This window comes from Littorina saxatilis, linkage group LG14, assembly GCF_037325665.1.
Source record: "Littorina saxatilis isolate snail1 linkage group LG14, US_GU_Lsax_2.0, whole genome shotgun sequence".
In the NCBI taxonomy this organism is placed as follows: domain Eukaryota; kingdom Metazoa; phylum Mollusca; class Gastropoda; order Littorinimorpha; family Littorinidae; genus Littorina; species Littorina saxatilis.
The window spans coordinates 3,776,250-3,789,361 of NC_090258.1; the positions used below are offsets into that span (position 1 = coordinate 3,776,250).

Here is a 13,112-nt window from a genome sequence, read left to right on the forward strand (position 1 = left end):
CATTCTCACTCTGGCACAGGTCTGGCACCACCATTCTCACTCTGGCGCCGGCCTGGAACCACCATTCTCACTTTGGCGCTCCCACTCTAACTCTAGATCTGACATCACCGCTGTCATTCTGGCACCACCATTCTCACTCTGACACCGGTCTGGCACCACCATTCTCACTCTGGCGCCGGCCTGGAACCACCATTCTCACTTTGGCACTCCCACTCTAACTCTGACATCACCGCTGTCATTCTGGCACCTCCATTCTCACTCTGGCACCGGTCTGGCACCACCATTCTCACTTTGGCACCGGCCTGGAACCACCATTCTCACTTTGGCGCTCCCACTCTAACTCTGACACTCAGTCACCGCTGTCATTCTGGCACCACCATTCTCACTCTGGCACCGGTCTGGCACCACCATTCTCACTCTGGCACCGGTCTGGAACCACCATTCTCACTTTGGCACCGGCCTGGAACCACCATTCTCATTCAGGAATTACGCTATTGGCACTGGTCTGGAACCAACAATTTTACTCCACATCTACACGGACAACACACACACTTGAAGATCACGCAGGTACCAGTCTTGCAGCGTCGTCGGGATACACGTACAGACAAACAAACACACACATAAATATCGACGAGAGTGGGATTCGAACCCACGCCTTGGGAGTTGACAGTGTTTGAATACTGTCGCTCTTTTCACCGCGGCCACTCTGCTCGCTTGAAAGTTAGAGGAAAATTAGTAGTTTTAACTGAGCGAATGTTCACTAAAGAAAGAACCAAAAAAACCATTGATGAAACCGTGGACAGCAGAGCGATTATAACATTTATTTCACTGCCCAGCTACCTGTGTTCGTGTTTGTGCAAGTTGGGCAGGGACATGAAACACACACACACACACACACACACACACACTACACACACACACATACACACACACACATACACACACACACACACACACACACACACACACACACACACACACACACACACACACACACACACGCGCGGGTGTGTGTTTATTTGTCATGCAACTCCACGTCTGCCCAACTTTCGCATCCACGAACACAGACAGCTGTACACTACATTAGGGTGTGCACGTTAAAGATCCCACGATTGACAAAAGGGTCTTTCCTGGCAAAATTGTATAGGCACAGATAAAAATGTCCACCAAAATACCCGTGTGACTTGGAATAATAGGCCGTGAAAAGTAGGATATGCGCCGAAATGGCTGCGATCTGCTGGTCGATGTGAATGCGTGATGTATTGTGTAAAAAATTCCATCTCACACGGCATAAATAGATCCCTGCGCCTTGAGTCCGAGTCTGGAGATACGCGCGCGATATAAGACTTCATATAAAATAAATGTTGTAATCGCACTGTTGTCCACGGTTTGATCCATCTTTTTACATTAAGGCAAGTTTTGACTAAATGTTTTAACATAGAGGTGGAATCGAGACGAGGGTCGTGGTGTATGTGTGTGTGTGTGTGTGTGTGTGTGTGTGGTGTGTGTGTGTGTGTGTGTGTCTGTGTGTCTGTGTGTCTGTGTGTCTGTGCGTGTGTAGAGCGATTCAGAGTAAACTACTGGACCGATCTTTATGAAATTTTACATGAGAGTTCCTGGGTTTGATATCCCCAGACGTTTTTTTCATTTTTTGGATAAACGTCTTTGATGACGTCATATCCGGCTCAGTTTTGTAAAAGTTGAGGCGGCACTGTCACACCCTCATTTTTCAATAAAATTGATTGAAATTTTGGCCAAGTAATATTCGACAAAGGCCGGACTTTGGTATTGCATTTCAGCTTGGAGGCTTAAAAATTAATCAATGACTTTGGTCATTAAAAATCCAAAAATTGTAATTAAAATAATTTTTTATATAAAACAATCTAAATTTACGTTCATCTTATTTTCATCATTTTCTGATTCCAAAAACATATAAATATGTTATATTTGGATTAAAAACAAGCTCTGGAAATTAAAAATATAAAAATTATGATTAAAATAAATTTCCGAAATCGATTTAAAAACAAGTTCATCTTATTTCTTGTCGGTTCCTGATTCCAAAAACATATAGATATGATATGTTTGGATTAAAAACACGCTCAGAAAGTTAAAGCGAAGAGAGGCACAGAAAAGCGTGCTATGCAGCACAGCGCAACCGCTACCACGCTAAACAGGCCGCTCGCCTTTTGTACGAGCGGCGGACTACGGTCATGGTGAAAAAATGCAGTTTCATTCTGTGAGTTCCACAGCTTGACTAAATGTAGTAATTTCGCACGTGACTTGTTATTTCTCCCTTTCTTTTTGTGAACATTCGCTCAGTTAAAACTTTTTGTCATCATTTTCACGAGTTTTCCGTGTCTGTCTCTGTTTCAGCGTTTGTCTCTTACTGAGTGCCAGTGTATCTCTGTCTCAGTCTCCGTGTCTGTCAGGCCGTCTGTCATATCTCCTCCCCCCCCCCCCCCCCCTCTCTCTCTCTCTCTGCTTCTCAAGTTCTCTTGGCAATTACTAATCAACTCTCTCTCTCTCTCTCTCTCTCTCTCTCTCTCTCTCTCTCTCTCTCTCTCTCTCTCTCTCTCTCTCTCTCTCTCTCTCTCTCTCTAGCACAGATACACAAGACTGCGCCTTTTTGCAAGTCTAAAAAATATATCTAAAAAAACTATCAGCATAGCATGTGCCTATGATCGCGATAACAATGTTCGCTTCTGCGCCGTTCCACATTTTTCTTATTACAATCCAAAATGGCGCTCTCCAATGGTTGCTCGTGCAGGATCGCTCCTTCAATCCTCAATGCCGATCTCTCCTCGCTTGCCGAAGAGTGTCAGCGTCTCTTGGACTGTGGATCCGACTATTTGCATCTGGATGTAATGGATGGGCATTTTGTACCCAACCTCACGTTTGGTCATCCAGTTGTAAAATGTCTACGACCGAAAATGCCCGAAGCCTTCTTCGAAATGCACATGATGGTAGATAACCCAGAGAGGGTGAGTTGTGTCGTCTGCTACAGCGATGTTTCGGACTCAGCATTTCTTCAAAATGTATGCTTCTATTCATTGGATATTTTTTTCATGCTTTAGTGTAGTGTGTTTGTTCAGTTTTGGAAAAGTCTTGACATTTGAATGATTCGTGCTTGTTTGATTTCTAACACTAACACTCGCTGTGAGTGTGATCGACTGACGGACTGTACAAGCTCCGATGCGTTTTGTCCACTAATGATGACATTGCTTTTTGATCGTCGTGGCGCAGTCTTTCGACGTAATATTTCATATGCATAAGGTCGTTGTCGATAGGAATATTAATTATGTGCATACAATTTAAATGCACTGAATATCATTTTAAAATGTCATGCAAAACATAGTATTGTTTATAAATTATAGTTCTATTTATCTATTGGACTCTTTGAGGTATTTTTCATGATCACAGATGAATTTTAAAAACCAAGTAAACAAGGAAGATTAATGCACACAAAAAATGAGGAAGTAAGTCATGTAGTAAACACTTTGTATACAAGTAATACATGTGAGCTTGACCTCTCCATGCTTTAGTAGTGTACTACTATGTAAAAACAAAATAAATTTGTGGGTTTATGGTAACCCGACCCAGCCTTTTTTTCTGCCCACATAATGTGAGTCACACTAGAAATTAATGCTACTTGAAAAACAAGAAAGGTAGGTTGTTGGACTTGGAACGTTTGTTATTGACAAAATAACAAATAAACGTTTCAACAACCTACCTTTCTTGTTTTTTTATTCTGAATTTTGGAACGTTGGCAGTCTCTTTGTTTTTGAATTTAATTTATTTAATGCTACTGGAGTTTGTTTTCCAAACTGATACGAAGTAATTTGGAGCATAGGGTCGGTTATCAACCTCAAACAGTTAGATCGACAGTACATAAATAGCAACAGAGAAGCTCGGAATCCGACGAGTCGATACTGATACTCATGCTCGAGAACTAACTTGTAGTATTCGAAGTCAAAATGAAATTTTTACCCCAGAGGACAGTGAGCCAGATTTGCACAATCGTTAAAGTGTTTGACAATCAAGTCGTTACAGTTGCGATCACAGGTTCGAATCTCTCAGCAATCAAGTACGTATATCACTTTAAACAAAAAAAACTTGCTTGAAAGTTGGTAACAACCTACAAAAATATGAGAAAATCAGATCTTAAAAAGGAGGGAGTCTTAAAATGGTGGTTGATTTACAGATGTTATAAACAAAACATCTGAGAAAGGAGGAAGTCTTAAAAGTTTTTTTTTTACTGTAAATGGGCCATATGAACAAAACTTTATGCGAAGTTTGTGTTAACCTTGATATTCCAGTGGGTGGAAGCCCCCTTTTGAGAGTGACCCCCCTTCTTCGCTTTTAAGACCCCGTTATCTTAGACTTCTACTTCATAATCTCTGAAAATTTACCCCCATTTTAAGACTCACTCCTTTTTAAACCTGATTGTCCCAGATTTTGGGAGGTCTTAAAACCGGGGCTCCACTGTATACGTTTATATCAAATAACCAAAGGGAAGTAATCGTTCTTAATGCATACGACATGTGTAATAGAGTAAGCGAGAGTTATACGGAACCTTTTCTCCTGGCACCTGAGAGAATAACAAGCATTGAAATGAACAAGCAACTTTCATGTTCATTTCAATGCTTGTTATTCTCTCAGGTGCTTACTCTCGCTTACTCTATTACACATGTCGTATGCATTAAGAGCGATTACTTCCCTTTGGTTATTTGATATCTTAACATCGCTCTACCTCATTCTGTTTGAGATTGTATACGTTTGTGTTAACCCTGATGTTGCAGTGGGTGGAAGCTATGGCTGATGCGGGAGCCAGCATGTACACCTTTCACTATGAAGCCACCTCCGATCCTGTCGCCTGCATCCGCAAAATCAAGGAGGCTGGGATGAAGGTATGTCATAGCTGCCAACCCTCCCGAATTTTTCGGGAATCTCCCGATGTTTGAAATCCATCACGAAATCTCGAGATTTTTTCGATTGTCCTGAAAAAGGAAACATTCTACAATAATTTGTGAAAGCAGCCTCTTTTTTGGGGGACGAAACCGGTGAAAAGACGCTCTGGTTAACCGAGACCAGCCAAGTGGACACACACATGTAAGGAAAATAAGTTGTGCTTCTTTCTAGTTTTGGCCTTCTAAAAATGCTGCCAAAAACAACAACAAAAAGATCAAAACCAAAGGCTAAAGTGAGGTTTTTAATTTTACCACAGTATAAGAAAAACTATGATTTTATCGACATCGGACCCCCACAGGAATTTCGTAGTGAGCAGCCATGGTATTTTAATTTTAATTGCTTAATTGGTCAGTTAGTAAGTTATTCAGAGGAACACCGTTGTAAAACCCCCATATAAAAAGGTTAAAGACCCCCAGATGAAAAAAAAAGAAAGTTTTAAGCTCTTGTAGATTTTCTGTTGCAAGCCTGAAAATGGCGAGTATTTTACTCGCCATGGCGAGTAGAAACATGTAACTGGCGAGTAGAAACATGTAACTGGCGAGTAGAAATATTCATCTACTCACCAAATGCGAGTAAAGTTGCTGAAACAAATTGTTGGTTTGGCTAGTTAAGTTTGCTCTGGCTAGTAAATTTTCAGAATCTCTAGCCAAGGACGAGTACACCATTTGTTGGACTTTCAGGGCTGTGTTGATAAAGATACCTCCATTCTCAGGCCTGAAAGTGACGAGTAGAAAAATGTAAATGGCGAGTAGAAATGTTTAATCTACTCGCCAAATGCGAGTAAAGTTGCTGAATCAAATGGTTGGTTTGGCGAGTAAAAATACTCAAATTTGCTCTCTGGCTAGTAAGTAAAGAGAAGTACCGTACTTTTCGGACTATAAGGCGCTGCCGTGTATAGGGCGCACCCCCTACTTTAAAAAAAAAAAATGAAAAAAGCCTAGAATAAGGCGATGCCATGGATAAGGCGATGGTGTCGTGCATAAGGCGATGGCATGAAAGAAAAAAATGAAGAAAAACATCGTACATAGAAGAAAAAAAACAACATCAATGATCAAACATGGCGACCGCTCAAAATCGGCAGGAAACACTGTTTCAAACAGAAAGTCCAGTCGTATCGCAAGATCGATGGCTTTAATCTTGAAGGCAGCATCGTATGAAGCTCTCTTCGTTTTCGGCATCTTGACAGTGACAAAGTCGAAGTGCAAGTTGAAGCGGTACCCAGTTGAAGTGTCAAAAGACCGACTGTCGACTGTCGTGTTTCAACGCAACTAGTGTTCAGGTAATTTTTTCGGCGATCAACATTGCTTGAATTGTGTTCACTTAAATGGTTGTTAGTTGCTCATTGATTTCAAGTTCACAGTGCTCGTGAAACCTATTTTATCCGAGAATAAGGCGACGTCGTGTATAAGGCGACCCCACGATTTTAAGTAAAAAAATAAAAAAAAAGTATCGCCTTATAGTCCGAAAAGTACGGTACTAGCCAAAGGCCAGTGTCCCATTTCGTGGACTTTCAGCGCTGATTCTGAGACAACAGTGGGACCTGTCAGGAAAGGACACCGACTGGACCAGCTGAAAATGTGCATACATTGCAGATGGCCTTGTCGACATTATACTTGTCATGTCTAAATATCAGACCCTATTACTAGGCTGTTAACACAATAGCTGTTAATAATTCTTATGATGTCATAATGGAAATGATTTTTCTTTGTCGTTATTGTGCAGGTTGTTTTGGGTGTTAACCCACCAACAGACGTGAGAATGGTTCTACTGTATGTTGATATGGTGAAATAATGATGTCTTGATAATGGAATTTATGTGTGTGTCATTATTCCACAGGTTGGTTTGGGTGTGAACCCACCGACAGACGTGAGCGTTGTTTTGCCGTATGTAGACATGGTGGACTTAATTCTCATCATGACTGTCAACCCGGGCTTTGGAGGGCAGTCGTTCATGTCCGAATGTTTGCCTAAGGTGAGTGCAATGTTAATTACATGCTAATTGTGAAACTTGGTACACAGGTGATTAACTTTGATTTGGAAAAAAGCTGTTTTTTTCTGTTAAATATACAGTGTATGCGTTTGCTTGAATTGATAGTAGCTGTGTGCTGTTTGGTTGGCGTAAAGGTGTGTGTGTGATTGTGCGTAGGGATGTGTGTGTATGAAACTGTGTGTATGGTTGCGTGTGTGTGTGTGTGTTCTCTCCTTTTTCGTTTTACTGTGATAAAGTCTTTGGTGTTTTAGTGGTATTTTTAAAAATTCTTTTTTTTATGATAATAGTTCACAGCATGTTAATGTTGCTAATTCTTGACATGACATCCAGCTAAACCACACTACTGCACTAAAAGCAGAACAGTATTGTTTTGGCTCTGATTTTATTTTACTCATTTATTTATTTATTCACTCATTCGCAAATATATTTATTAGCTTATTTTGATTTGCTTCCTGTGGTGCATCCAATTTGTCTTCCTTGTTACTACAGGAGAACCCCCGATTTAAGACTTCCTCCTTTTTCAGACCTTCATTTTTCTGATTTTCTGTTCATAGCCTCTGTAAATTTCACTCCGTTTTAAGATTCCCCCCGTTCGAAGACCTGATTTTCTGTTCATAGCCTCTGTAAATTTCACTCCGTTTTAAGATTCCCCCCGTTCGAAGACCTGATTTTCTCAGATTTTTGGAGGTCTTAAAAGGGGGGTTCCACTGTAGCATAATGTGTGTAAAATGTTTCAGGTGCAAGTTCTGAGGGAGAAGTACAAGAACCTGGACATAGAAGTGGACGGAGGCGTGGGACCTAAAACCATCCAACAGTGTGCAGATGTACGTGTGTCCGTCTGTCTTGTTGTCGTTGTTGGCCTTCCTCTGTCTCTTTCTGTTAGTTTCTGCCTCTCCCATTCCCTCCTGAGAAAATACCTTATGGAGTAAAATAAAAACCACAAGACTTTTACACACATGTGCACGTACACATGTACACATGCACACAAGCATGCACAACAGCGTAAACACGCACACCACCATCATCACACAACTGCCACCACCTACAGTGGCGAAATGCTCAATTTTTCACCCGTGTTTCATGGGTGTGTCAGTTTTGCTCTAAAGAAGGATATAACTGTTGCTTGTAGAAAGTAATCAAACAACAAGTAGGATTACTTGTTGGCACCTGTAGTCACATACCGCAACACGGTGGCCTAGTGGTAAGGCGTCCGCCCAGTGAGCGGGAGGTCGTGGGTTCGAACCCCGGCCGGGTCATACCTAAGACTTTAAAATTGGCAATCTGGCATTATGGGGTTAGTGCTAGGACTGGTTGGTCCGGTGTCAGAATAATGTGACTGGGTGAGACATGAAGCCTGTGCTGCGACTTCTGTCTTGTGTGTGGCGCACGTTAAATGTCAAAGCAGCACCGCCCTGATATCACCCTTCGTGGTGGACTGGGCGTTAAGCAAAAAAAAAACCCTAAAAAACTGTAGTCACGGTCAAAACAAAACGCACGTTGACCTAGTGTTCTTTGAAGTAAAAGGGCAAACTAAAATAATTAAATAAATAAAACCTAAACAACAAAATGACTGCGTGAAATAAAACGAAATTATCCAATGACCTGCCTCTTTGTCTCTGTTAGCTGAGGAGGTGATTATTCTGGATAATCCATCACAACCGAGTCTCGATCTCACCTGTCATTGTCTTTGATCTCAGAGTACAATTGAATAATTTATAGAGGTCATCTGCATATTTATCGTTAACTCGGAGACTACTTTTTTCAGCAAAACGATTGAAATATTCTGCGGTATAAAAGTCGAACTCGCGTTTAGCTAACGATCTACATACATTTTAACATTGAAGAAATAAAGAAAACAACAAAGAATACACATAATCTGCTGGGGTTAAAAAAGCTGAGTGAAGATTATGAGTTGGCCGAAGCGGTGAGAGAGAGAGAGAGAGAGAGAGAGAGCGATAGAGACAGACAGTGATTCAAGGCGCACAACTCTAGTACTCTTCATAGGCAACCGCTTAGATCAATCCCGACAACAAAATCCTGAGCGACGAAATAAAAATTAAACTAAAACAGTATGCTTACAGTTTTGTTCATTTGCTATCGCTTTTAGAGCATTGATTGCTAAATCTGGTTCAACAGAACAAGGCTGTCCCATCTGTCGTCTGCTGCAGATCTGTCGTCTGCTGCAGATCTGTCGTTTGCTACAGAATCACCGGCTAAGCTTACTGATCAAGTTGACCAGCAACATGGAAATTGCCACTTACAAAGTTGGAGATACGGTTAAAATAAAAGGTGGCGAAGAAGGTCGGATCTTGCGTGTGTTATTTTTCAATTTTAAAGTAAACAACGGTGTCTAGGTTCAGGTCATGCAGGCAGATAGATTTACAAGTTTTGACCTACATTGAATAGACCAGCAGAACAAAACTAAGCTTACCGCAGTACAGTACAGATAACTTACTGGCCTAAGACTGAACGACAGACATCAAAGTAAGGCTCACCTAAATGACGATTGAAGAAGTAAGTAATCCAAATTTGAACACTGAAGCACAACAGCTCGAATAAGCACAAATTCAGCAATCATCCTCATCGCTTGTAAAATCACACACGCAGTCTTTTTGGCGAATGCCTCTGACAACCAACTTGGGTCACTGACTGAAACCGGCCGGTAACTGCACAGTTTCATATGCATTGAACTGCGCAATCTCTGTAATTCGTTTTCTTAAGCAGTATTGATGACTAAATACAAAAGCAGACGTTTTATGGCGCGTTTACCAAAAAGACAAAAGGGGACTCGTTTCGCACATGAATTTGATGACACGATTTGCGGTCGCTGAAGGTTTGGCCAGCAGAAAACAGGCACTCGCAGAGTGAGTGTCAAAAAGTGGTGTTTTTTCATGAAAACGTCAGAGTAATGGGATAAAAAGCTTACACACCTTGTCCTAAATATCGTGCATATTTTCCCTTGGGTCGATTTTCAGGTATTACCGAGCCTCTATTTTCCCTTGGGTCGATTTTCAGGTATTACCGAGCCTCTGGCGAGGTAATACCTGGAAATCTACCCGAGGGAAAATATGCACGATATTTAGAACTCAGAATGTGTAACCTATATATATTAGCTGAAAATGAAATTTGTCCCAGTTAGGTGCTGTTTAGATCTTATGATTGCTAGATTAGATAGTTTTCCAATGTGTTGTTGAATGGTTATTTTTGGTTTAAACAAGACTTTATTCAATTTTTATCATGAAATAAACAACATAAATTAATATTGGCATTAAGGATTTCTCACTCAAGCTCACAATAGGTGTGTATTTTAATTTGATTTTTGATTTAATTTCTTCAGGTTGGTGCCAATGTGATCGTCTCAGGGAGCGCTCTGGTGAAACATGACAACCCAAGGGAGGCAATTCAGATGATGCGTGCCACAATCAATGAAGCCATCGCGAAATCTCAGCTGGAAAGATAGTGTTACCTCCCTTGCACTGAATTGAAATCCTGTGCTTTTGCATGAGAAAAATAGTTATTTTATTTTGGACCGTGTCCACTACCCCTTACCTTTGAAAGATGTTTTGGGACATTTATTTGACTTTTTTTCTTCATTTAGAATTCTTTGACATTTATTACCGTTTTCTAAGAAGAAAAATCTGGAGAAAAAGTTCCTCAAGATTTAAGTTGCTTTTCTCCTGGACTGTTGACAGTCTTCAAAGAAGTTCAAGAGTTTGCAATTGAGGGCATTTATTGAGATATTATTGTTTTGAGCTGGGACACTTTTTTGAATGGTTTAATTTTGTGAGTTGTGTATGATGCTAGTGCTTCCGAATGATAAAAGATAACTTTTCATGAAGTCCCTATCATATACACAAGGGTTGCTGTGTGTGTGTGTGTATGCTGGTGTGTGTGAATATTCACTGTAGAAGTTATTCTTGACATTGTAAAGATGATTTATCATCTGTTGCTATATAAACAGGCATGAGATTTTTTTATATTTTTACGCATTTTTTCAGCTCCAGTGAATATTCTTGATACCCCAGATTGTACCAGATTGCACGATTGTGTGTCGCTTTTTTTTTTTTTTTCCACCTATTTTCATGACTGTCTGTAATCTCTCTCCCTCTCTCTCAGGCACCCCCCGCGGGTTAGGGGGAAGAATTTACCCGATGCTCCCCAGCATGTCGCAAGAGGCGACTAACGGATTCTGTTTCTCCGTTTACTCTTGTTAAGTGTTTCTTGTATAGAATATAGTCAATTTTTGTAAAGATTTTGGTCAAGCAGTATGTAAGAGATGTTAAAGTCCTTTGTACTGGAAACTTGCATTCTCCCAGTAAGGTAATATATTGTACTACGTTGCAAGCCCCTGGAGCAAATTTTTGATTAGTGCTTTTGTGAACAAGAAACAATTGACAAGTGGCTCTATCCCATCTCCCCCCTTTCCCCGTCGCGATATAACCTTCGTGGTTGAAAACGACGTTAAACACCAAATAAAGAAAGAACTCTCTCTCTATATTACTTGGTTGCTTTTATTGGTTTGCGAAAGTTGTTCCATACACAGCTCGGTTTCTTTTGGGGCGAGTAGCTGTCATTTTGAAAGCTTTATGAAATTGATTCTTGTTTGGATAAGTCACTCTTCGAAGTGCTTTTTGACTTCATTTATGTTTTATCTTGTCTCTCAAAACTTTGTGAATTTGATGAGATTAAGCTGTGCTTTATAATCTTGTTGAAGCTTGCTGGCAATGCATTTATGAAAATCAGACCTTGATTCTGTCTTCTTTTTTCGCTATCGAAAAAAGAATTTAGATAAAGATCTGTGATCAGGTTTTTTTAATATGGTTCAGTTATATTTTGGTGCGTTTGATGTATACTCAACATTGTTAAATACTTTGTTGTTGTTGTGTTTGGGGGACTTTTGATCATTGGCGCTAAGCACTTGCTACTTTTTTGGGGGAGCCAAGTATGAACACTCTCCCATGTCATGTGTGAAATAATTTTAGAAAATTTTAGCGTTCTAGCTTGTTTTTCAGGAAAGTTATGCTCATTCTACAGAACATGCTCCAAATGGCCTCCCCCGGATTTAAATCCCCCAGGTTTCTATCTTTGGGGGTTCCTGAAAGACAACGTCTACAGGAACAACCCACAGACAATCACAGAACTCAAGAGAGCCATCACAACAACCATTCGTGGAATCTCGCAACGGGAGTGTGTGCGGGTGATTGATAACTTTGCGCGGCGAGTTCAAGTTTGCCTGCAGCGGCGCGGAGGCCATTTGGAGCATGTTCTGTAGAATGAGCTTAACTTTCCTGAAAGACAAGCTAGAACGCTAAAATTTTCTGTGCAAATCATGCAGAGGCGACTTGTGTGTGTAAATAAATTTTATGAAGATTGCTTTATTTTTGTTCAATTTATGACGTTTTGTTTGGGTACTCTTTTTTTTGGGTCACCCTGATTGTTTATGCAGGACGGAAAGTATCTTTAAGAACTGATTTTGTGCAAAACACTATTGTATGTCAGAGGTACGTGCTCTGCATTATCCAATGCAGAAGCTTGGACAGGTCTGTGGTAGATTACATGATTGTTTACGTGGAATAGAAAGTATCTTTAAGAGCTGCTGATCTCGTGTTCCAGTGGTTTTGTGTTTTGAAGATTTAGGCTTTTGACATTTGAAAGAGTCTGTATGGTACATGATAATCAGGTTTTATTTTACGTACTATATGTATAATCGTATCAATTCTCATGACGGTATCACAGTCTTAATTTTTTCTGTTGATCACTTCATTTAATCAGGTATTATAAGTAACCAGGTATGCATGAAAAAGACAAATGTTGGTGAGTTGTTTTCGTATTATTTCTAACTAATCCACTTTTGGGTTGTTTGATTGGTTGGTTGGTTAATTTCATTGTTTATTTTCCCCATTGCGATACAATATTTTTACATATTGATGATATTTAGAAATTAAAAGTGGACATTTCCTAAAATTGCCTTACAAGTGGCACCCACAGATGAAATTGTGTGATCGCCTGAAGTGAAAAGCCTGAAGTGGAAAAGCCACTTGTATGTTTCTTTTTCTCTTTTCCTTGATTCTTTTGTGTGTGAGGCTTACTTTTAATCGATATGAGAAGGAAGGTATCTGTAAAATAATATAAGCTTGTTATTTGTAAGTGGGAAG

General features: G+C 40.2%; 1 protein-coding gene across 1 annotated transcript in view; it reads left to right on the forward strand.

The window, feature by feature from the left end:
* The first annotated feature begins 2,738 nt into the window (after positions 1–2,738).
* LOC138946926 (ribulose-phosphate 3-epimerase-like) overlaps positions 2,739–13,112 on the forward strand; it is an 11,575-nt gene continuing 1,201 nt past the window's right edge. Inside the window, exons 1-5 of the mRNA XM_070318338.1 lie at positions 2,739–2,981; positions 4,800–4,907; positions 6,805–6,939; positions 7,695–7,781; positions 10,295–13,112. The exon at positions 10,295–13,112 is cut by the window's right edge and continues 1,201 nt beyond it. Coding sequence (XP_070174439.1) covers positions 2,739–2,981; positions 4,800–4,907; positions 6,805–6,939; positions 7,695–7,781; positions 10,295–10,417 — 696 coding nt within the window. The 3' untranslated portion in view covers positions 10,418–13,112. The remainder of the gene's footprint in view (positions 2,982–4,799; positions 4,908–6,804; positions 6,940–7,694; positions 7,782–10,294) is intronic.